This window comes from Geospiza fortis, unplaced genomic scaffold, assembly GCF_000277835.1.
Source record: "Geospiza fortis unplaced genomic scaffold, GeoFor_1.0 scaffold318, whole genome shotgun sequence".
NCBI lineage: Eukaryota > Metazoa > Chordata > Aves > Passeriformes > Thraupidae > Geospiza > Geospiza fortis.
Genome location: NW_005054371.1, coordinates 1190871 through 1215665, shown reverse-complemented (window position 1 = coordinate 1215665; position 24795 = coordinate 1190871). Strand labels below are relative to the sequence as shown.

General features: G+C 40.6%; 1 protein-coding gene across 4 annotated transcripts in view; it reads right to left on the bottom strand.

The window, feature by feature from the left end:
* NYAP2 (neuronal tyrosine-phosphorylated phosphoinositide-3-kinase adaptor 2) overlaps positions 1 to 24795 on the bottom strand; it is a 134015-nt gene that overhangs the window by 6671 nt on the left and 102549 nt on the right. For all 4 annotated transcript variants that reach the window (XM_031060023.1, XM_031060020.1, XM_031060022.1 and 1 more), the window contains one exon: positions 20552 to 20655. In XM_031060023.1, coding sequence (XP_030915883.1) covers positions 20552 to 20655 — 104 coding nt within the window. The remainder of the gene's footprint in view (positions 1 to 20551; positions 20656 to 24795) is intronic.

The window sequence follows — 24795 nt, the reverse complement described above, 5'->3', positions numbered from 1 at the left end:
GGCCTGGGGAAAAAAAAAGCTTTAATATTAAAATAAGCCTAAATACTAAAGGGTTTTTTTATAGTTTTGCCCAGTTGTTTAGTGTTTAAGTGCAACAAAATTAAAATATTAGGAACAAAGTTTTATGGCCACTGGAAGCTGCAGGACAGACCTGAAAGGAAATCCCCACTGCAAATCCATGAACTACAGAAATGACAATAACCATGTTGATGATATGAAGTCCCAGAGTGTTAAGTAAATTTTCAGTGTTTCCTAGACAAATAACAGGCACTGAAGCTCACAGGCCAGACCTCAACCCAGCTGTTAATCACAGTAAAAACGCTTGATGACTTCAGTAGGGCTACTAAGGTGTTTAAAGCCAATGTGTTTAACACTGGAGTCTTAGGCCTAATCCTCCCAGTGACTGAACTGATGGCACTCACACTTAGTTCTAGCACTAATTTTTCTCACCTCCTCCCTCCTTTCTGGCTTTAGCTTGCTCCTCTGGCCATGCACCAAGCTGTTAATATCCCTGCTACATCATAACAAGGAGTTTGTTCAGTGTGAGAGACACAAAAAAATAATGATGTTACAACCTGATTTATGGAAAAAAGTAGAGCATTCAAAACATTTTGCAGCTATACAGCTCTCCTGGGAAAGATCTCAGTGTGCTAGAGGAATGGTGCACATACTGCAGCATGTCAGAGCTTGGCTGCACATGTGGATGTACACAGGCACAAAATGCATCAGCACTGGAGGTAACAGCCAGCAAGACAGAGCACAGGAGAGGGAAACTTGGTTCTGACCAAAGAGTCTTGGCCCAAAGCCTGTTGTTACTGCAGAGGAAAGAAAGAGCTAGAAACAAAATTTAGGATTGCAAGAAGGGACATCCTGGAGATTCCAGGATGTGTATCAGGTACTACATCCCATAGTATTCTTTGGATTACAAAATTTGCTGATTGCACATAATTTTTTTTTAATGGAATTTTTACTCATTAGATTATTCAAGGTATAAGACACCTTTTATAAAATTTTTATTTTAAATCAGATACAGCAAGAGAGTGAAGAAAAACACCAGGCAAAGGCCCAGAAGTTTGGACATTCACCAAGAAGGTGTTGGAGGTAGCCTCAGTTCCTTGCTGCTATGCAGGCAGTAAAAGCTGTGTAATGGCTGGATGTGTAGGAGGCATACAGGAATATAGGGTGGTTGGATAACTTCTCTCACCTGAATGTGACTGAGTGTAAGAGTAAACCAGGATGTCTGACAAGTTCTCAGTAAACACACTCACCCTCAGATTAGTCATCAGTCTCTAATTTTCCTCCAAAAATCTTCTTCAAAGCAAATGCTTGTACCAAACTTGAACATCAACAACAAAAAATAAGGAACTCCTTCCAATGTACAAAACTGAGCTTTTCCTTACAGTTTTAATCACCAACTTTGTTATCTTTAGAAGAAACCAGTCTAAGGTTGCCTTACCTTACTTTTACTATTTTCTCTCCGTTTTCTGCTATTTTTTATTCCCAAAACATTGGAAGTCAATGCTATTAAGGTCTTTTCTGTAGTCTTGGGTTCTATGTTGGTAGTGCCATGGAACAAGAAGTAATAAACCCATCTTCAACTAAGATAAAACAACTTTGCATATCCTCAAAACAAAGCAAAATTAAAATCTTTCAAAGTAAAAAAAAAAATCCCTTCTGGTAGGTGTTTTAATGCTTTATGAAGGTCAAAAAAACAAGCTAGACAAAGTAGTTCCCTTCTCTGCAAAGTGAAAATGGTACATTTTTGTGTGTGCCTACATTAGCAGTGGGCCTGATCTCATATCTCATCAGTTTGAAATTTCATATTATTCCAGAAAGATAATTAGCAGTCCCAATGGTTTCCAAATACAAGTATTGCTTAAATTAGATTGCCCTGAGCTAGACCACAGAGCTGTCTTGGAGCAGAGGTTTGATGGGCAGAACGTGTCCAGTTCAATCGCTCTTAGAGGCCAGGATTAGAAGCCAAGGTCAGTACATGCCATAGCTCTTTGCCACATCAGAATTTACTGGGAAAAGCACATAATCCCAGGGAAAACTCAGAACAGGCTTTGAGGAACAGACAGTGACTCACACTGCCAGGAAGCCCCTGGTGTCACAGAGGACTATTTCTGTTTTCTATTGACCAGCCCTGGGCACCCCCACCCCTGACTGCTGGACACTGCTGGCCCTCACTCTGTTGTGACACATTGCATCAGCTCTTCCACTAAAGGGTTCCAAACATGGGTGTTTGCAGCAAGAAAGAGAAATGTAAATGAACATGGCTCTTTTTTCGTAACCAAGCAGGATAGTTTGGTTTGGCAGAGTCACGGTTACAAATAAAAAAAGAATAAAATATTATACAATGATACAATTAAGCAGCTAATGATGGACACAACTTTACACACAGGTTAGCTGTGTTCACCAGGTGTAGAAAACATCTTGTATCTTTTTGTGGATGAATATCCACACTATGAGGTCAGACTCTTGGGCCCTTCAGGAGCTGGACTATTGCTATAAGGGGCGCTGGGCAAACTGCATCAGGACAGGCCCCAAGCAGGGCTGTGCAAGTTCCTGAGCACATGAATGGTACTGAAAAAAGACATTGTGGTACCTGTAAGTTACATACAAACCAAATGATCCCATGTAGCATAGCCTTTCCAAATGAAAAACATGATGGCTGTGAAAAGAAAAATGCATGAGCAGAACTAAAAGTATAGAGTGAAACATCCTCAGCACCAGGCCTGGAACTCTCTTAGCTGTGAAAAATTTTACTTATTCATGTGTTACATAAATAGGTACATAAATACATGGATGGATAATGCTCTTTCAGTAAAAAGACATTTTGTGCTACATAAGTCCCACACACATCCCCTTGTCTCAAGCCAAGCCCAGGTAACCTTAGCCCTGAGCACTGGGCAGGCAGGAGACAAGAGGAGAACAAGTGCCAGGAGCAACTCTGCTCCTCCGAAGTCAGGCCACTGGGGTGAAGTGTGGTAGGAGGACAAAGCCATGCTAATTCTCAGTGCTAAGAGGTATTTCAGGGATCCTGTCATTGAAGGTGATTCTATTTTTTCACGAGTGCCTGTGAAAATATGTGCTGCTAAAAATACCACATGAGAGAAGAAGTACCTGAAATATTGTACACAGGTTTATTAGTAGTCACTAAGTTTGAAAATGTTGACAATTTTCATTCATTTTAAAGAAACCCTTTCTACTACTTGACGTGACCGCACGATCATGCTCTGGACACATCTGTGAGCAGGGTGTTCTTTTATAGTGTATGAACTTTTAATGACCTAAAAAAATATCTTCCACTATAGTTTACATGAGGGCTTTAGACAAGAGCATATAGCCTTCAGCTGTTTCTCCTCATGACATCATGCCTGTTAAATTCTTTGCTTGCCTTGTTTTAATGATGTTGGCTTATTTGATGTGAAATCAGAACCTCTGGGCAATAAGAGAGCCCCAGGATTCTGTTGGGTTCTCATAATTTTTTCCTAGTAGTGTAGGTTCTCAATTCTTGTGCTGAAATTCCATAGGTTATGGGCCTCAGGAAGATGCTGTTTGCCTCTGGCCCTTGTGAGCATCTCCCTTTCCTGCTGGATGAGAAAATGGGCTGACTCTTGAAGAATGGGGGAAAACTACATTACACATCATGGCTGTTGTATAAAAAGATCCTTTTCTTTTTCAGAACTGCATAACATAGATAAAATAAAAGCCCAATAGCTGAAGTGAGGCTATAGGAAAGTGATCTTAAGCTAACACAAAATACAATGAAATAAAAAAAAGGCAGCAGGAGGAGTCTCCTGGATCTGTAAGCAAAGTGGTCTCTAACAGTGCAGTGCTACACATCATTCAGCGGAGCCAAGCATGCTGGTTTGTTTTGGCAGGCTGCAGAGAGTGAAGAAGAAAGGCTTTCTGAAAGCCACTTACCATCCTCTGGGAGGAAAAGGTACTCCCTCCCTCCTGCCTGTTCTCAGACAGGAGTTTCCAAACTCTGTTTCCCACTGAAACTCTTGACGGCACTTTCTCTGGTGCAGATGGCTCCCAGCCCTCTGGCCGGGTAAGGCAATTCCTCTGGGAAGGTGTGAAATCCCACTCCTAGAAGGCAGTCCTGTGGCCCGGGGCAAGCGCTGGAGGGCTATGTTAAGCAGCAACAGTGACTTCGCTATCTGATACTCGGCTTGACGTGCAGGTCCTCTTAGCACATGTTCACAAAAGGGGAGTTGTCCAAGGCAGGAAGGAGTTCAGTCAGAATCAGGTTTCAGAAAATCTGAGCAGAGACATCCTCACCCATTTGAAGCCAACAGGAATTTACTGTCTGACCTCATGGGTCCAAGAATATGACTATAGTTTGCTTAAACAAACAGTAAAAATAACCTCAATAAAAACAATTTTAAAATACTTCAGAAGAGCACTAGGAAAATTTTGTAGGACAAGATTTCCTTTACTAACTGTGAGCTATAACCATTGTCACTTCCAATGCCTGCAAAAGTCCATAAGTCAGGATGGAACTACAGGCTAAATTTGCAGTCACTCCCCTCTCTCTGACAGAGGCATTCTGGAGGAATATTGCCATGAAAGACAGCATAATTTGGCCCAGGATAGTTACTTGTTCATACAGCTCTGTACTGCTAACTCATTCTCCTGTTACTGTCAAATTCAAAACAACAGTTGATTATTAATACAAAGGTGATTAAAAGTAACAGTCTGTTCAGGAACAGGCGGGATGTGCAAGGTGAGCTGTGAAAGCAGACACTCTCCATGCAGCTTGGAGTGCCTGGGAAGGCTCCATGGGGACAGTGGGCAGCAGAACTGCAAACTCCTCCCTAGGAGTGCCTCAAGTGCTTTCTAGAAGCTTTCCTCTGATGCCAGCAGCCACATTAGAAGGATCCTGTGCATGTACGTAGTCTCATCACAAGCACAAGTGCACACACAAGGTGTTAAGCACTACACAATCGGCCCTTTCTGACCTTTTACAAATTCTTCTTTTCAAGGGACTCAAGATCAATCTCTGTTTTCCCTCTAAGAACATGGGAAAGAATTTCCCCATCACACTAGTTTTTATTTCAACAAAATGTGTAGGAGTGAACAGTTTGTAATCTTACCCTGTATATATTTAACATTAAAAGCATTCACTGGCACCTGCTATTTCAACCTATGAAACAGCACATGCAACACATTTTAGGGCTCTTGTAACACTTGTATTGCTGTGTTTAAGGTTTTGATTTACATTATTCTGAATTTCTAAACTCCTGGAAATATGATTTATTTTAAATGATACTACTACAGAAAAAAAATTAAAACAAGAGTTCCTGCAAAAACAGTAAAACTAGAGTCCCTGGAAGAACTGCACTATCACTCAATGTAATTACATGATGCAGCACTGTAAAAAAACTCCAGACACCTTTTTTCAAACTTACAAGTCACTAAAAGACTTGACTACATTGTGGTGTGCTCTATGGCCTGACTAATCCAACACTTCAAAATGACTGACAAGATTATTTGGAATTCCAGGAACAACCAAAGATTCAAGATTATGAGCAATTAATACTGATCCTAAAATTAAATTAACAAACAATTAGTAAACCTTCAGCACCTCTGGTTCCAGACCTCCAGTTTCATGATTCATTGCTTTCAATTACTAAATGTCACAGTTACTTTACTCAGACCCAGCCCTGCATGTACTCCTATCCTTCAAGTTTTCCAGTAGCCTTTAGATTATTGCTGAGGTTACTAATAAATTTTAGGTGACAAATTCACTGTTCTGCTTTCCATTTTCATACTGGCAGTCAGTCTAGCTACAGGTCTTTCTGACCCTGCATTATCATCTCATTTGGAAACATAATCTTTTCATCTAAGATATTTTTTTAAACACCAAACAACTGCCCAAAATGTACTGCTTGATTACACTCTGTAAATGCTTTCAAAAGAAGAGCCTGTAAATTAACTGATATTGGGGATACTGTGGAAAGTAGTTTCATGCATCTCAGTGGATCATCACAAAGTGCATTCCTATTGAGATCACTCATTAATATCAAAACTTCATCTATGCCTTTGCTAAGGAATAAATGCAGAACTCAAGCAACCCACCATTACACTTCCTGTCATTCACTGTAAAACAGAAAGGAAAATACAACATGGTATTAGGTCAGCCACAGGAGGTACAAAGGGCAGGCACTTTGCTAGAGTTCAGTGATACAGAGATCTCCTGTGTACTGCATTTTGCAGTGCAGCAGCTGCAGGGTAACGCTCTCATGTCCCAGATTTCTTTGGGGGTTACTAACCCATTCTCTCCAGCATTTCCCCTTGCTGGAAGGTGCTGCTCTGAGGCATGTGTGCCACAACTGCTCCTGAGCCAGACTTCACACAGCAGGTTGGTTTGAGCTGTGCCCCAGTGGCCACTGCAGCTGGCCCTGCCCATGGCTGGGTGGCTGTGTCCACAGCCCAATCCAGCTGCAGTCAGAGTTTCTTACTCTCAGTCATGGCAGCTTTGAAAAGCTGCCAGATTGTAAATCCCATGCAAAGATGAACTGGGAGGTGGTGTGGAGCAGTGAGAGCTGCTGCAGGCAAGGTTCTGTCCTCCTCTGCATCCACAGAGTCCCTGTGGACTGCCAAAGCTCTCATGTACAGGAGCTGAAGGCAGCAGGGCGCATGCTCTGGATAATGCGTGGATCAAGAAGGGCTCAAAAATTGAGAAAGGAAGAATGAAAGTGAATGGAAACAAGGCCATAACTCTGGAAGACCCAAGAACTGCAAGAAAGAGGACGCCGAAACCTGTCCTAAAGTTATAAAAATGTGACATGTGGAGACATCAAAAATTCCATTAGTTTCCCCATTTTATTGGACCTCATTGTTTCCAAACTATAAAAAAGCACATGACTTTCAGCACTATTTATACTGAAGTATAAATAAATCTTGGGTTCAAGTACCCAAGATTTAGCTAACTTTTTTTGCTGCAACAGATGAAGAACTTCACCACACCAGTTTAGCAGCAAAGCTCCTAAGTCCTTATATTTCTCTAGCACTTCCAGGAAAATGGACAAAAAAGAATTTTAAAATTAAAGAAATATAAAATTAGCAAAATAATGTATGGAGGGAAAATGCCTCAGTACTGAAAGCTGCTTTACTTTGAAGTTTCTTTACTTACAAGAAATTTTGAAGTATGCTCTTACATTTCTCCATTTTTGATAGTGAAACTGAGTCAAGGATCATTTTCTTAGAGTAAATGCCATTTCTCAAATATTGTACTGATTATATGGAGGGAAAAACGTTCAGGAAAGCATGACTAAAAACCACCAAACACCAAATGTTCAGAGATGATCATACTCTTCTAGATGACCACAACTTCCTTTTAAAAATGTGTAAAAACATCATTAAAAGACAGATATCTTCATTAATCATTTATTTCTAACTCCAATTTGAAGTGCAGTTAAACAACAGCTGCTAAAGTTATAAACCATACTGAGAGTTTCTGAAGAACACAAAGATGGAAGAGCCTGCCTCCGTATGAGATACCACATCTGATGTTACCTCACAGCAACATCATGTAGTTTGATTTATATCAGGAATGGCTAAACTATACAGTAGCCAAATCTAATATAGACAGGATTTCCTGGCGCACAGAATGGCTGAGATACAGCAAGAGAGTCAGCGTGGTATCTGTGTGCTTTAGAAAATGGGATTCATTGGGTTCAGAGATTCCCTGAACCTTGCTTCTGTTTTCTGTTTAAAAGGAATGAATCTCTGAAGGGCTGGTGCTGGCTGACAGAGTGTGTGAATCAGCACTAACACAATAAACCAGAGCAGCAGCTCCTCAACCATGGAGTGACCTGGCAAACTCAGCCTAGCCTGTGCCAGCAGCATGGCTGTGCTCAAATTCAGATCTCCAGAGCAGGAAGGAAATTTAAATATCCATCTTAAAAGGAAGGGCTAATGACAGTGCAGGACAAAGAAAACATTGAGCTTCCTGTTAACCTATGGGCATATATCACCTGTAACATAAGCAAACTCAAACAGTAAAAAAGTGCTGCTTTTCTCTGATTGTGTTTTAAAGTTTGGTGCCAAGAATCATGATCTGACCAATGCTAATTTTAAAAGTGCATATTGCTAATGTCTTTTCTCATTTTTATTTTTTCCTATTGTGAATTATACAACTGTGATCAGAAACACCAGATAGCAAATATGCTTTTCCAGACTGCAAAAAAGAGAAGGGCCAAGCGAATCCAAGAGTCCACTAACTTCCACTGAGTTGTAAAGGCTCAAGATCAGGCCACTGGCCCATAAATTCCTATCTCAATTGGTGGAAAATGTCCTTTCTCCAGCCTATGTTTTGTTGAGGAAAAGCATTCCTTGGACATTCTAGTTGCAGCTTAGGAGTAAAACAGGAATTTGCTGTTGATGTGCGTGGTGTCAGAATTTAAGCCTCTAACTTTGAATTAAAAATGAAAAGGATTTCCTATTATGCAATTTTAGTTGGGCTGAAGTGTCTTCCTTACAGTGTATCCATCACTCTACAAGGTTTTCAGTATTTCCTGCATAAAGATCTGTTTTCTGAGATTGTTCTGAGTAGCTGCTGCCACTCTGCTGCAGCAACTTATTGCACACTGAGACTGGTCCAGCTGGACAAGCTAGTACAATGATAAAATTAACTGTAAAGGGAGAAAATTTATCACTCATAGGTCTCATAGAGAAACACAGATGATTATCTGCTTATTTAAGCTTCAATTCAATGGATAACCTAAACATATGCTCAACTGAAAAAAGTATATCAGTCATCCTCCTGACTAACAGAAATATTTTGCTATTTAAGATAAGCCAGTGCTTTGCTGCCTCAAGGTGAGATAACTGAGTTGTGTGGTGATTCATTTTACAAAGGGCTAATAAATGATAGTTTGCTGTTTTAATAAATGCTTAATCAATTGGCAATTATATATTACTCTGAACTGCAAAGGGTAAGAGGTCTAACAAATAGTCTGCAATGCCCCTGTAAAATCCACTTATAAAGTTGGGTATTTTTATCCATTCCTTACGCTCACCTGAACTGGAGAAACTTTCTTTCCAGCCTAAGGCCCTTCTATATCCGGTATCTATTCATGTAAGGTGTTATGCGTGTGAGTCACCCCTACACTGACAGCAATTCCCTCATGTGAATAGAGCTGGGATCTGCAGCACAAGAGTCCAGCTGGTTTAGGGCATTTCTAAACCTTGGAGCACTTGATCTGCATAAGATACAGACAGCCAAAACTACACAGACTGAGCTGTTTCTAAATATTATTCATCTACAGAAAACTGTCAGGAGAAACACCAATATATTTCCCATTTTGGATCTGAAAAACTGGAAACCTTAAAAATTAGTAAAAAAATAATCTTTTAAAGTTCTCATTTAAAATACATGATGTTTTTATTTTCATTGTTTTAACAAGACAAAATGAGAATAAAAGTAGGTTATCAAAAGTGGGTGCTGGCATTCATACTTTTTTTTTAATTGACATACACATAATGTATATGAATAGCCACACATTTCTAGTGAAAGACTATGAACAAACACACGTACATATACAGAGATAGAGAAACGTCCTATACATACATACATGAGTGAATATACATATTTATGTGCATACAGTATACAGACAAGATACTATACAGGTACAGTCAGTGCAATATACTGTATAAGGCTACACAAACACCGAGAGAGGCTGGTGGGGTGGTGACAGCCATGGGAACAAAGCCTGGATGGTTGTGACTCAATGCAGATGTGGGGACAGCCTGGCTGCTGTGTGGTGTTCTATGCATCAGGCACACACAGTTCCAACAGAAACATGGTACAATACACTCAGCTCAAAAAGGAGGACAAGTGGGAGTGTGTGGAGGAAACTGAAATGTGTATGAGCAGACAAATAAGGTTGTTCTACCTAGGATACAGGATGTTTGGTTCATTTACAGAGAATGCCTATATATAAACCCATGCTTTCATGAATTCATGCCATTTTTTATTTCTATCTTTTCCTTTAAGAATATTACAAAATTCTTGCCCTGAGTTAAACATAAATACACACAGAAAAGGGGGTGGGGGAAAAGGAAATTGCATGCTTCTGGGTTTTTTAAAATAAAATTTTAACCAAGGCACAATGTTTTCAAGAGTAGTTGCAAGACCATTTGAAATAAACTTAGCAAGTGCTATTGTTCTGGGACTGTGGCAAAACTAATTGTTTGCATACAAAAGTCTCAGAACAAGTTTTGAAGTGAATTTACAAGTTTTAGAAGAGAACAAGTAAATTTATTACATATGCCTTAAAGAGAGATTCCCTGAAGAGGAAGGAATGCTACCAATGCTACCAAATTAAATAATTTTATAGGCAACTTATTGATGTTTGGACTGAAATTATTTCACACAAATAACATTATATATTTGTTTAGCATTGGCTGTTACCTATTTTTAGTAGAACCATGTACAGTGATGTAAGAGCAGCTCAAAATGCAATGAAGAACTTCCAGATAATTTTCAGTTTCTGTGTTAGGCAGTACACACAGTGGTCTCTGATTCAGTGAGCTGCAAGAATCACAGCTCAGGCACAGCTGATCAATGGTGGCATGAGACTTTCAAGGCTCCGTCTCTCTCTGTCATTGACCTGCATCCGTGTCTTACAGGAAATATTAGTGACTAGTTCCTGTGGATCCCACTCTGTACATCCATGCCCAAATCTGACTCTCAGAAAAAAGGGTGCAGAGGCCATGCTTGGCTGTTGCCCCCATATTCAAGCACTCAGACTCCAGAGACACAGTTGGCATCAACTTCCAGGTGTTCTGGATGGTCCCTCAAATTCCAGGGAACAACCACCTTCATTGTGCTGCATTGGCTGCAACCTCTGTCCCCATAAATCTCTCTGTTGAGCTGTTTTCCAAAGTGTTGAAACACACCATCTCAACTCTATCAAAACCAGGCACAACATAGCAACCCCCTGAAACCTCTGTCCACACAGGTGAGATCTTCTCAAGTCTGTCCTGTGCCTGTTCAAGACACTGTAACTCCCAATCTGAGAAACAACTAGATAAAGAGAGTAAAAAAATGTTAAGCATGAAAGTGAAACCTCATAAATGCTGTGTTATTTCATCCTTTGTCAGAATATCACTGCATTTGAAAGGTTTCAACAATTTCTGTCACGGAGCTCACCTCTTTCTGTTTTCTGCTGACAAGCTTACCAAGTTCGTGCAAGAATAAGATATCAGGGTAAAGGAATGAAATACTCTTTCTTCTCCTCTCTTCCATCCCACCTGAAATAGTGGCAGCCATGCAGGCACTCAGTGGCAAGGCAAGATGACAGACTTGAGGTGTGGTGCTCAGACAAGTGACTCTGTTCCCACACCTGACACCCTCTTGCTCGGGGGTTACTTTTTCTACAGCTGACCTGCTTTCACCCATACTTCCTCCCCCTGACACACTTATTTTATGCCTAAACCCCATGCTATGACCCTTATGGAGAGGGAGAGCCACCAAAGCCACGTTGGGCTTTGGCACCTACAGTGACATCAGTGCATGCTCAGATCCACCTGCGCCTGCTGTCCCCTCAGCCACGGGACAGAGGCTGCTCCAGCAGTGTGGGGCCACACCTAAACCAGAGTCCTGGCAAAGCAATGCACTGGGCCTGCTCCTGCTGCATGACCAACCCAGCTGAGTGAGGAAGAAAATATGTTGGGACAGCAGTAGCAGGCTGGTCTGCCACCAAAAGACGGCTTGGACACATTTGCTTCTCATGCCAATCAGTCAGGTATGCCTTGGAGGTGAGGGATAATGGATGCGATAATTCCTTCTAGTTCAAGGTTTGCATTTTATTTTCCTTTTTTGAAAATTTTATTTTACTTTTTTAATAAGCATTCTCTATTTGCAATTTGCATATTTAGAAACCATTTGCATTGCTCTGGACCCATGCACTGATTAGGTAAGGCCAGATTCAAGCTGAAACTCAACACAATGCAATGTGGAGCCTTCCCCAAAGCATTAACATTCTTGTTGTTGCTCTCATCCAAAATGTTGACAGCATATTTTGCTGGACTGTCGACAGCAGAATTTTGCTTTCATGTGTGCAAGAGATTTGTCTTTGCAAGAAAACCCCGGAACTGTGGAAAGCAATCCAACCACTCCCTCTTGTGGGCACAGGGTTCTGCTGCACTTGGGAAAGGCACAGATCACACAAATCCAAAATCCGACAGATTCTTACAGTGCAAAGTCCCCAGAGGGCCGTGTGACACTGTGTGACACTGCAGGACACAGTTCATGCCTCATGCCCTGGCACTTCCTTCAAGGTGGCAGCAGTCAGGGTGACAGATCCCTGACTCTCATGAACATTCTCTCTGAACAAGAAAGTAAAATCCCGTGGCTCTGGATTCAGGCTTCTAAATACTCCCAGGACACACCCACAGGTCAAATCCAGACATCTCAAGGTAAAATTGGCCCCTGTCCCATCAGTGAAGTGCCTGTGCCACGGGCTTCTCTCTGTACCCCGTTGTGGGTTCTTCCATGCCTCTCCATCCCCCCAGGGAGGACCCAGAGGATTTCCTTTCTCCCTGCCATTTGCAAAGCCAGCATCCACAAGATTCACTCTACACCTACATTCCTTTTTCGTTGCCTACACAGACACCATGACAGGGCCATTTGAGAGAGAGACATAATTTTTAAAGTGTTCTGAGTAAAATATACCTGCTTTTCTACTTTTAGACATTCAACTGCATTTCATTGTATCAGTGACACATAAACGATCACAGTCAGTAAAATCACTGTCACAAATACAGCAGATTGCACCCCAAATAGTTTTTTTTTCACTTTCTAATTTCACAAGAACTAAACCTTAAGCAATTCCTTAATTGAGAGTCATACCCCTACCAATCTACTTCCATCTGCAAGCTCTTACTTTCTCATCCATTACACTGAACTTATGAATCCTTGGGGCAGGACAGCCTTTGTTCCATGCATATTGTCTACCAACCAATAACTGTGACTCTTGAACACCACTACAGTCAATATTGTGGTAGATCCTAGTGGCCAACATTAAGCAGGTTTTGTATCCAGTGACAATCCCAAGCCTTAATAAATGTAAGGGCTAAACATAAGGAGTAATTAAGTTCCTTTAAGTTAATATCTTCTCAGACAAAAATAGAAGCTACCATCCAAAGTAATAAATAGTGTATAGAAAGTCCAGACCAAAGCCCCATGGGGCTCTGATTACAGAGCAAGCAGCATGGGACTGTTCCCACACTGTGGACACATATTTTGGATGAAGAAAAAGATCAAGTATCAAAAAGGAGCAACCATAACCTTGGCTCCAGGAGCACAGAGACAGACATCTCAGAGGCACTGCACTGGCTGAAGAGGAACACTTGGCATGTACACACAGGAGGAGGAAAAGGGTTGCCACTGTCCCATGAATTGTCTAGTATGTTTTGCTATTCTAAGTCCAAAATACACAACAGACTTTCAGAACTTTTGAAAATTAGAGGACAAAAGAGGGATAGAGAAAATTCTAAGAGTGGCAATTAGCACAGTAGTTAGATATTCCCTTTGAATAGAAAGCTGGGACTGCATGCCCCCTGAGATCTTTAACCAGCAGCTCACGGGGATCATTTTTCCCTTTGGTCCAGAGGGCAAGGATGGCAGAAGTTGATTCTTTCTTTGCAAATCCTTGTGCATGATAAAAGCCAAAATAGCAGAATCACTAGAGTCTGATGCTGGTTCTAGGTTGAGATTCATCAAGGAGTGCATGTAGCACAGATTGACAGTACTGAGAACTGACATGGGTCTGTGCTGTGTAACACACACAAATTCTCTTGCTAGCACTATTTATTTTTTTGCTAACATTTCCCTAGTAATCAAAGTGGATGAAGGACTACTTCAGTCCACAGAGTTCTCCATCTACCTGCAATGACTGTATTTCTTTCATATAATGGAAGCTAAAAGAAAGACTGCTGTGATCAGATATGGAACAGTGGATCCTGATTTATAGGTGCTCATTTCTCAGCAGCAGAATTCATCAACTGTAGAATCAGGAACCCAGCTCTGCTACTGTGCCCCACAACTGCAGGGTGTTTGCTGACTCCTTGAACTCTTGTACACTACTGCTGGGAAAAAATGGCAACTTTAAGCTGAGAATAATAGAAGAGCACAGATGCTTTGTTTATGCTCACACAGTATTCACTTTCAGATGCACATTTGCCAACTAAAGCATGATAATGTCAATTCATTGGGGAAGTACTGTGTCTAGGTGCCTTCAAAAATAATTATAGCCATAATGGTAACAATTTGCATTCCCAGCATTCACTAATTACAGGGTGACCACAGTGTTTACAAGGCATACAAAGACTATAATATGTTTTCTATTCACAACTAAAGCTAGAGATATTACAAGCTGGGCTTGTGATTTTTAACTGACCCATGAGACAAATTTGTAGCTGTGTTGCTAAAGAGTACTCAGTACTTGTCAAAATTCAATTCCAAATAATTAAAGTTTTTTGTATTTTTACAATGGGCTTTTACTGCACCTAAACAGCAAGGTATTGCTCTACTCATGCACATGAAAAGCAGCTAAAATATGTCTCAGTTTTGTGGTGCTTCCATCATGATTTTGTTTTAAAATGGAACCATTAGAATAGGTGTTTGGGATTTTTTAGCTTTTCCTAATCCCATGAACACAAAGACAGCCCCCCCACCCCCAGCCGCATATTCAAAGTAGAAAATCTGCTTCTTACTGCTCTACCTACATTACTGTGTTGGAAAACTGTGCTGGAACACTCCTGCTCTCTGCTCCCTGGCTCTGTGAACCTTGGATTTCCATGTCTGTAACACAGCTCCCTCAGCCTGCCAGCCCCAGGCACTAGCCTCCCCCAGCACTTGGTTATTCTACAAGTCTTTATTATTTTCCTACCTAGATATGAATTTTAGGAGCCAATTTGTATCTACAATTCTTGTCTATCAAAGACACATTCTCATTGATGGATTCACTTCATTTGGTTCAAGACAATGGTCAAGTCCACTCTTGGGAGTCCCTTTCCCTTTGCTATATTATAAAATAAGTGAGAGCTGTCCTGCATTCTGGAGGGTAATGATAGCTTGTCCATCTTGCACCTTCTGTTTGTGGTCATGTGGGGAAAGTAAAATGCTTCCTCAGCTTGCAGAGAACTCAGGCAGATACCAGGCAAGTGAAGAAGTGAGCTGCAATTTTTCTAAAATCAGCCACAAAAAGTTTCAGTGTTGATGCTGATATATTTTCTAGCTTATTCTTCATTCCTTCAATGCATGTTGAGACTCCTTAATTCATAGCCATAGATGTATTTTCATTCCCTTCTCTGAGTTATTCCTTCTAATCTCAGCATGGCTTCTGAATTTTACTTTGATCATCTCTGTAAAATTTAAATCTTTTTTCCTTGCTTAAATTGCAGCTAGATATCACTACCTGGTCCCCCACAAAAATACACCAAACCTTAAGAGGCATACAGACCCTCAAAATTAAGATAACATACCTTGAGGAGGCCACAGGAAAGGACAGTGCTGTCTGGCCACTGAAAAGCAAGAAACTAACAGGCAGCATGAAGAGAGGCTGCACATTTGCAGATAAGGAACACACTTTTGTGGAAATCTATCTGAAAATAAGTTCTGCTTTGCAGGAAAGCTAAAATATGGAACTCTAGCTATCAGTAGTTTTGTTTTCAAAGAGTGTGGTTTTCTTCAGACCATCTGTATGTGAGATTTTCCAATCACTGTCTCCAAATTAATGAAAATAAACCTCACTTTGCAAAGTTCATTAGCAGAAAAAAAATCCCAAGGTGTTTATATGATCTCTTTTTTTTTCTAAAAATGGAAATCAGTGGGACTTTTCTGTGCTGAAGACTGTTTCAGAGAGGCATGGCTGTGATACAGAGAGGATTTTATGTATATTAAAACTCTGGGTGCAAGATGTTCTGCTCTCCAGCAGAGGGACTTCCACAGTCTGCTTGAAACGTTTTCTTCTTTTGTGGCAGACATGCTCAGTGCACACCTAGCCTGGGTGCCACAGGGATATCTGAGCTCATCGATGGAATGTAATCCTTTGTTATCCCGAGGTGAAGATGTGGAGAACGATAGAATGGCAGGGAAACATCATTGCACAGCAGTGATACCTGTGACTCCAAATCCTGCTAGCTTTACTCAAGGGAACAGCTTTGTTCCCTGTGGCTGGGCTGTGGCAGGACTGAGCATTTTCCGCTGCAGGGTGAAACCCCTGACCATGCCTGCTACAGAAATCTCAGGTGCCAGCACAGAGGTTCCAGCAAAATGGGCGAGGAGTTATTTACTGGGGCAACTGTGGACCTTGTTTATTGTAGTTTATAAACCCCTCAAAGTGGTTAAATTCTACTGTTCTCTGTCCACTTAGATGGCTACAAAAGACAGTTACTTGTTTTCATTTCCACATAAAGGCCAAACACAAATGGACTTTTACTATCTCTAATGTTATTCACACACTTCTCTAAGATATAACTTGCTTTACTTTCTACAACATTTCTCCATTCCCTGTAACTTTTTGTGAACAATGCCATACCTTTATAGCATGAGAATCACTTAGGCTGAAAAATGCCTTTAGCCCAGCACTGAAAAGCCCCCTACTAAACCATGTCCCCAGGTGCCACATCTACATGCCTTTTAAACATCTCCAAGGATGGTAGAATAGACTCTTCCATTTCCCAGGGCAGCCTGATCTGCTGCTCGGCAACTCTTTCTGTGAAGAAATTTTGTTCTAATAAAAACAGATGGTATCCTGCAGTATGTGTCTGAGTGTTAAAGCAGGTTACTGACCATTACCCTGTGGATTATGGGGCCTTCATTCTGCTCCCTGTGTCCATCTTCCAGCTCAGGGGGTGGTACCTGGAGAACAGCTGGTTCTGCTATTGAACACTGAGGCAAAGAAGGCATTAAGTACCTCAGCTTTTTCCTTGTCTTTTGTAATTATGCTCTCTCCGCCATCCAAAAAGAGGATGGAGATTCTCCTTAGACTTCCTTTGGCTGCTAATGTATCTATAGAAACATTTTTTATTGTCTTTTATGACAGTAGACAGATTAAGTGCTAGTCAGGATTTGGCCCTTCTAATTGTCTCCCTCCATAACCTCATGACTCCCTTGTCCTCCTGAGTTGCCTGTCCCTTCTCCCAACTTTCATCAACTCTCTTTTCCTGAGTCCCAGCAAAAACTCTGTTCAGACAGTCTGGTCCTCTTCCCTGCTGTTTTGTGTTTTGGCATTTGAGGATGGCCTGCTTCTGCATGTTTAACATTTCTTTCTTCCCTTTCTTAACAAGACAATACATCCTATCTAGAATACTTCTCTGCTATATATACCCATCTCTGTAGGACATTTTTATTTAGATATGCATGTAGGAAATACAGCTATATGGCACTTATGTTGCTGAAAAAATATTCTATGCTTCTGCCATTATTACAGTTCCAAGCCCCCCACCTGACTTCCTCTGCTACTTCCTTAATTTCTTAAACTTTGTCCTTTCACAATCAATAACTTAAGTTCCAGGATAAACTTATGTTTGTCTTTCAGTTTAAATTGGGATAATTAATGACTTCATCCAAGGTTGCTTTGTGCAACCAACACTTTCCAAATGCCCTCACCATTTCCCAGAACTAAGGACAGAAGGCAGGTTCTCAATCTGGCTCAGCGTTTTGGTAAATGCTGGCTGCCCCTACACTACAGAATTTTTAATGTTCTCTATCAGAGACCAGCCATATAATTAATCTCTGCTCATAAGCCATTTCTTCTTATTTTTAGGTGGTCCCTCCACTGCTTTCTATCAATATACCATAGATATATTCTGGCAATATTAACTGATTAATCCTCATCATTCCTACATCAATAACCAAACAAGAAATAAGAAAATAAGGCATAGGGGAGTTAAATTACAATAGTTACATAATTACCTAATATATTATTGGAATTGTAATATTGGTTTCCTTAGAGCAGATCTATTTTTAGTTGCTAAGCGTAGTCACCACTTTGAACAATTGTACTAAAAATGATGGGTTTTGAGAACTCAGCTGCAAATTTGTCTTTTTTTCCCAAATTAAGCATTTTGAAAACCACAAGTCTGGGATCCATGAAGATTTGAGAAAACCAATTAACAGTAATCTGCCCTTTTCCAGATCTTATATTCCTGTTTGAATGTTAGCTGTGCCCATCTGATCAACAAAGAGGGGAATAACACAATGCATCTTAATCTTTTGGAAAGTCTAATTTGCTCATTATGATATTGCTAAGGAAAGCAGTATCAATACAATCAATAGCCACAGCACACAAAAATAGATACCCTGTATGCCACAACCCAGCAGATTGAGAATGGGCTAACAGCCCAGCTGTTGGAAACACATTTCACCCATCATCCATCATTTGCACATTAAGCTAGAATAGGTGTTGAAAGAACAATCAATGTTTGTATCTGCCATGGAGATAAGATTTTTGTCATTCCTCTGAAATCAGGGTCAAATCCACACCTTTAAAAGTTATGCTATCATAGTAAATGGCAACATAATAGATGGACAGTAAGAGATTGTCAGCTGGAAAGGAAGACTTAGGGAGAGAAAGCTTGTACTAGTTTTTCTTGTTTTTCATGAAGTCATGACCGTACCATACATTATTCAATTAACAAGATCACCCTTCTACAGTCACTTGAAAATTCCTCTTATCATCTTTGTTCCTTTCTTCTGTATGAATTGAGGTGGATTTCTCCCTCCACAGTTTCAGTGAACCCTGGCTGCAGCTTCTAAGAGGCTCATTATCTCTTCTATCACATCAGCTTCTGCTTTCAAGGCTTATTGTTTAGTTCTTAGTATAAACTGACAGGCTAAAATCCCTTCAAAACACCCAAGGTGCCTTTGCTACTGAGTAAACAGCAAAGCATCAGGAGTGCTGTAAAACCCATTTAATCAAAAATATATACTGCATGAACACTGGGACACTGAAAACCTTTGGAAGTACAATTACCCTAATTTCTTCCTTAGATGAAGGAACACTTGATGTGTTATTTAAATGGGCCGTCATTTTGAATCTCCATTATAGATATGATTTGCTTATGTAAAGTATGCTTTAGAAATGTGCAGGGTTCTCTCAGTCTTCGTGTCTGGCAGCACTCAGAAGTAATACAATCATATCAGTTCATACAGGTTACAGACCTGTAACATGTACAGACTTGGCTATCCAAATATAACCTTCCTAACAAGTTGCTGGCTGTCTGGAGTGAGTAAATCAACCTTACTCTTGTGGTCTTTGCTTTGGTTGAGACATTATTGGAGCAACTCACCAAGTTACAAACACAAATATGTGATTATTGCAAAGCAGTCCTCAGGGAGATTTCCATTCAAACCTTAGTGACATTCAATAGTATTTTGGGCACTAACTCCCTGAAAGCCAGACAAAAATTCTCCATTAAAATAAGGGTGCCTGTGTGTGCATACACATAGGCATGTGCACCTAAATCCATCTGTGCTCCTGCCTCCTTGTGCACACCCACCCCACACGTACGCACCAGTGATGCAGTGCCACAGTGCTTTGACAGAAGCCATTCACATGATGTTTAAGCAAAACCTCTTCTTTCAATTGCTACTCTCAGCTAGTTCTGTCAAACTAATAATACAGGTCTGTGCAACAAAATGTTACAATATCAGTATTAGCATATAAAATAAAGGTAAGTATAGGTTTCCCATGTCTTTATTTCTTTTCCATTTTCTCTCTGTTGGAGAAGTTTGCCAAACCCAAACACTTTCATTTTTTTCCTATGTGGCAGTTTTGTTTCTGATGATGACAAAAAAAGTATCTCTGTTTAAGATAAAAGGAGATGTTGCTCCTTTGATTTGATTGTTTTTTGTTTTTCTTTTTTTTTTATTCCTAACAATGTACAATAAATATAACTATAGTGGACTATTTAATAGTCCTGTAAGCATTACATGGTCTATAGCTGAAGAGAGTCTAGCTGCCTCAACTAAACAGAATCATTTGCTGTAAGAGCAGTTTTCAGGACAGTGATAAATCACAGTGTAATACAATCATGCATTAAGCTCCAACCAGATGTGAGACTGGCACAAATATTAAAGTACAACTGGGCAGAAGTCAAGTATGTACAAGTCATTGACAACATTGGTGTAAGTGCTCTAGACAAGACATTTAAAAGAAATTTACATAAAAACATAGATTAAATTTATCAAAGTTTGATAAATTTTAAGACAGTAAAAAAGTACAGAAAGCATGAAAAAATAAAAAACCCAGCCAGTTCATACTGTACAGTTTTACTACATTTATATTACAGATGAAGACAGAAAAAGATACAAGGAATTAAGAGCAAAGAAAATTCTGCTGGCTATGGCCAGCGGAATTTCATTGCCGATGAGAGATGCGCACACACAGATGCACGCACAGACACAGAAAATAAAGACATAAAGGAAAAGAACCATTTACTGTAACAAATGACAGACAGAGAGGTGGGGACATTTGGCATGTTGCAGGACATGGAGTCATTCCCGATTGGCTAACGATGGTACCTGGCTCGGCTGGAGCTCGCCGGGCTGCCGGAGCGGCGCCACCGACGCAGGAGGCACTCCTGACGTGGACGCGGAGCGGCCCAGCCGGCAAGTCGACTTGGGCTCTGCAAGGGAGAGAGAGAAACACCAGTGAGCAGGAGCAGGAGACTGCTGCAGCAAGCTGAAACACTGTGCATCCAGGATTCCCTTGAAATGGAGACTCCAGCCTTGGAAACTAGTTAAAGTCTTGGGCATATGGCTGAATCATGAGCAGAAGTTGAGATCAAGAGAGGGATTCAGGCAGGACTCATGCCATGTCCTGGCCTCTTTGCTCTGGCATCTCTGAAGGACAGAGAATAAAACAGCAGACAGGAAGAATACAAAAGAAGCATTCCTGTTTCCCCACTTCCCTGCTCCTCAGCACCTTTTCTACTCCTCATGTAATACAGCAATGATTAAGGGAGTTACAGAGGCTTCTGTTTTCACCTCTCCATCCCAGAGCTGAGGGACATGACAGCCCAAAGACTGGCTGTGCTGAAGGAAAGCATGAAATGCCAGATAATAAAGGAGGAGGTATGTAAAAGTGGTGAGGATACTGTCACACTTGGGGATTTGGAATGACGCCAAAAATTCTTGGAAACCTCATGTCAGTAGCGATGAATTGAGAGATATAAAGTAGGAAGAAGAGACAAGTCAAAACATTGGCAGTGGCAAAGTCAGTTGACCAGAATCAAGATGATAACAGAAGCAATGGTTGCCTTGAGAGAAAGCTCCATTTCAGAGAAGAACTTCACAAAAATGACACAGTTATTTGATTTTCCTTGTGCTGCTTTATATGGAGTAATTTCTGAGAAGGTTTCCCATTGATTTCCAGCACAGGTTACTAATGTACACACTGACACGAGGTGACCACGCAGCTCAGGAGGCCTGGATGAAAGTTTTTATATCTAAGCCATGCTGACACCCATGTACTACCCCAGAGTTCAGCTGGTCTGGGGGAAACTGTCATTTCCTGAAAGAGGAATCTGCCTGTTTCTGCCCAAGAAATTTTTTTGTCCTTACATTTCCTTTATATGGCTGAGGAAGCACATCTCAGCCTATGGCTCTGCTCAGATCAGTGTGTTCATTCTCCTCATGTTTCATAAACCTTCTTCCCAACCCTGCACCTGCTTTTTGTATTTAGTAGGCAAACACTGAAATCATTTGTACTTACCAGACAGATTTGGTACAATAACAGAGTCTCACTTTTCACATTGACAGTGCTGCTTTACCATGAATAGCAAATAATTACAATACCATGCTTCATTGCAATTTAAAGAATTTTGAGTTTTTAAAACAAGGTTTGAAGAATTCCTCCTATTCAATTCTATGATTTCAAGAAGAAAGGAAGAACCTATGCCTCATGCAGTTGTGGTTTAGCAAGTTTGTCTCTGAAGCACATCTTTTGCCTGTGTCTGTCTGAAATTTATTTTGTCATGCCTCATTTATACAGCTGCTTTGTCTGTGTTTGTTTTACACTGATTTCTCTATTTCCTGTGTGGAGCTCTATCTGTATCACCACTGGCCACTGGCTGGGCCACAGCTTGAAAGGAAGAAGATTCTTGTTGCCAGCATGACCTTAAAGTCACTTGGCACACTTTGGAAACTTGAGGACAGCTGGCACATTACTCCACATACCAACAACATGCTGAAATGGATTCTTCCACTCTCACTGATGCATTCTCATTGTCACCTTCAATGCTTATTTTCTTCAGATATTTCAGAATTCAATAGGGCATGGAGAAGAGCTATCCACTTATGCTGGAGCACTTAGACCAATGAAAGCATCTGTGTGGGTGAATATTCATCAACTAAATATTAATAGGTTAGTTAACATCCAGCTGGCTGAGCAGCAAAAATATTTATGCTGCTTGCTGAATGCATTATTCAATTCACTCTCTCCGAGTCAGTCTGTAAACACACCACGAATCAACACAGCCACAGGCACACAGAAAGGAGCAGACTGGCCTCCTCCATAACCTTGCTTTTGTACACAGTCTGCTGGTTTGCTTTTTTTGGACTTGGGCAGTTACTCTGAAGGTTGATTAGGTTTGTTTTTGTTCTGATTTCACACTGTCTGTGTGCCAGATTTCTGACTGTTCCTTTCAGTAATATAGATATAATAATGGATCTCATTATTATATCTCATCTCTCATCTCCTGGAATTCTGCTGGGGTTTCAGAAAGGACAAGAATTGTGTTTTTTTCAGTTGTTTTTCTTTACTGCTAAGTAAAGATTCTGTTTCTGCTGTGACAAGCAGAATCAGACACTCAGCACATAAAAATCTCCAAGACCCTGACTATGCTTCTGAATTATTTTCTTTGCTTTAGGAAAGCAGAAAGAAGTGTCATAATTTCCAATTTGGATCTATGAGCAACAGCAAGAGATACCATTTCCTTGCCAAAGAGACTCCTTTCATCTGGCATCAAAGAAATAAAACCTATCACACACAGATGAAGTATTAGTTCCTTTATCTCCCTGTAATATATGTTCCAGTATTAAGGAAACTATTGTGATTTCCATGGTGATCCTCACCAAAAGGTGCTTCAGACATGGCTCCAGCTAGCTTTTGTGTCTCAGTGGCAATATTTTTAGACCAAATAAATACTGTATTCTACTGTAATTAGTGGTCTGAGTAACAGCACACTACTTCGGGGAAAAATAGTCCATAAAAGGTCTGTTCTTCAAGTGCTGCACAACTCACTGCTCTGTATTCTGCAGCATGTTATTTTTCAGCTATGGGCAGCTTATTCATTCTGCTGGGGCTATCTGGGTTTTCCTACTCAATGCCAAGAATCTTAAAGGAAAAACTACTGCTAGTAAATATCAGGGATGGTTTCTAGCGTTTAGAAATTCATGTTTATCTCTTGTGGATGATACTGAAACAGCTCAGTATTAAGATCTGAAATGAGTAGTCTTGGACCTCTTGAGAAGTCCCTTAGTGACAGAATTTCATTGTGTGGAGCTGAGTTCTATCAGCCATCCTGAGAGGCACATGGGGAAGGCCCTGTAGGCCAGGGGATGCAGTGCATGTGAGCAGCCTTTAGAGATGCTCTTTGCAATCAATGGGCAGCATGAGGTCTGAATTCAGCAGTTCTTGGATGTAGCCAGAAGGCTGTGAAATATTATGCACAAAAATGTTCATAAAATTCACCTGGTGTATGTGGAAATTTAGCAGTATTATTTTGCACAGCTTCAAATGTCACATCTCTCACAGTGACATGGTGTGAAAAATCCTCTGCAGGTCTCTGGGAGCCAAGTGCAGTGCAGTGCTAGGAGAGCACAGTGGGTCTCAGTCTCCTCTCATGGCACCCACAGTGGCCCCAACACTCAAACAGTGGAGTGGGAGCACAGCCCCCTGACACCAAACCCACAGACAAAATCAGCTGCAATGGGCTGAGCATCGCTGCACTCTTGGGTTTAAACTCAGCACCAGGAGGGTTACACGTGGAACCAGGCAAGCATTTAGTTCCAAAGGGCAGCATTAAGGATGAGAATTTTAGGAGAGACTGTGCAACACAGAATCACAGGCTTTCCAAGCACAAATAGGATTGCCTTAAAGTTGTGTATTTAATTATGTGTCTAAGCACTCATATAAATGGCTGGTTTTCCAAAACTGCAGGGGCTGCCAGCATGACTAAAGATGTAGAGGTTTGGCTGATTGTATTTGGGACATGGGGTGTTGTAGGATTTTCCTCAATAATACACAGTGCTGAAATGCCACAAGATTTTATGGAAATATTTTCAATCAGTTTTATACCAACGTGCTATGGCTTTCTATATTCTCCAGAAGCACAACAACCCTTTGCAATTTTTATTTTTGGATCTTAATGGGAAGAGTTCTTTATCCATCCAAGGAAGCCTTCATTCTGCCTATCCTAATCTTAATTCAAAAAAATGCTCTGGCTGTCACTTACGTTGGAGAAGCTTCTTATCCTGTCACAGTCTCTTCTTTGCACATGAAAAGAGAAATATTGCTTATTTGCTACAGCTGCCAAGAAATGCATTTTAAATTAAACAAGGCAATGTGACAGGCTGGGAGCAATCACATAAAAAAAAAAAAAGAAGAAGAAGAAGAAGAAAAAGAAGGCATGTGTACTGGAAAAATACATCACACCAAGTGTCTTCATACTGGCCTAAAAAGAGATGAGTAAGCTGAAATACAACTTGACATTATTAAACATTATGGTGCAATAAACTATATAGTATTATGCTATCTAAAAAAA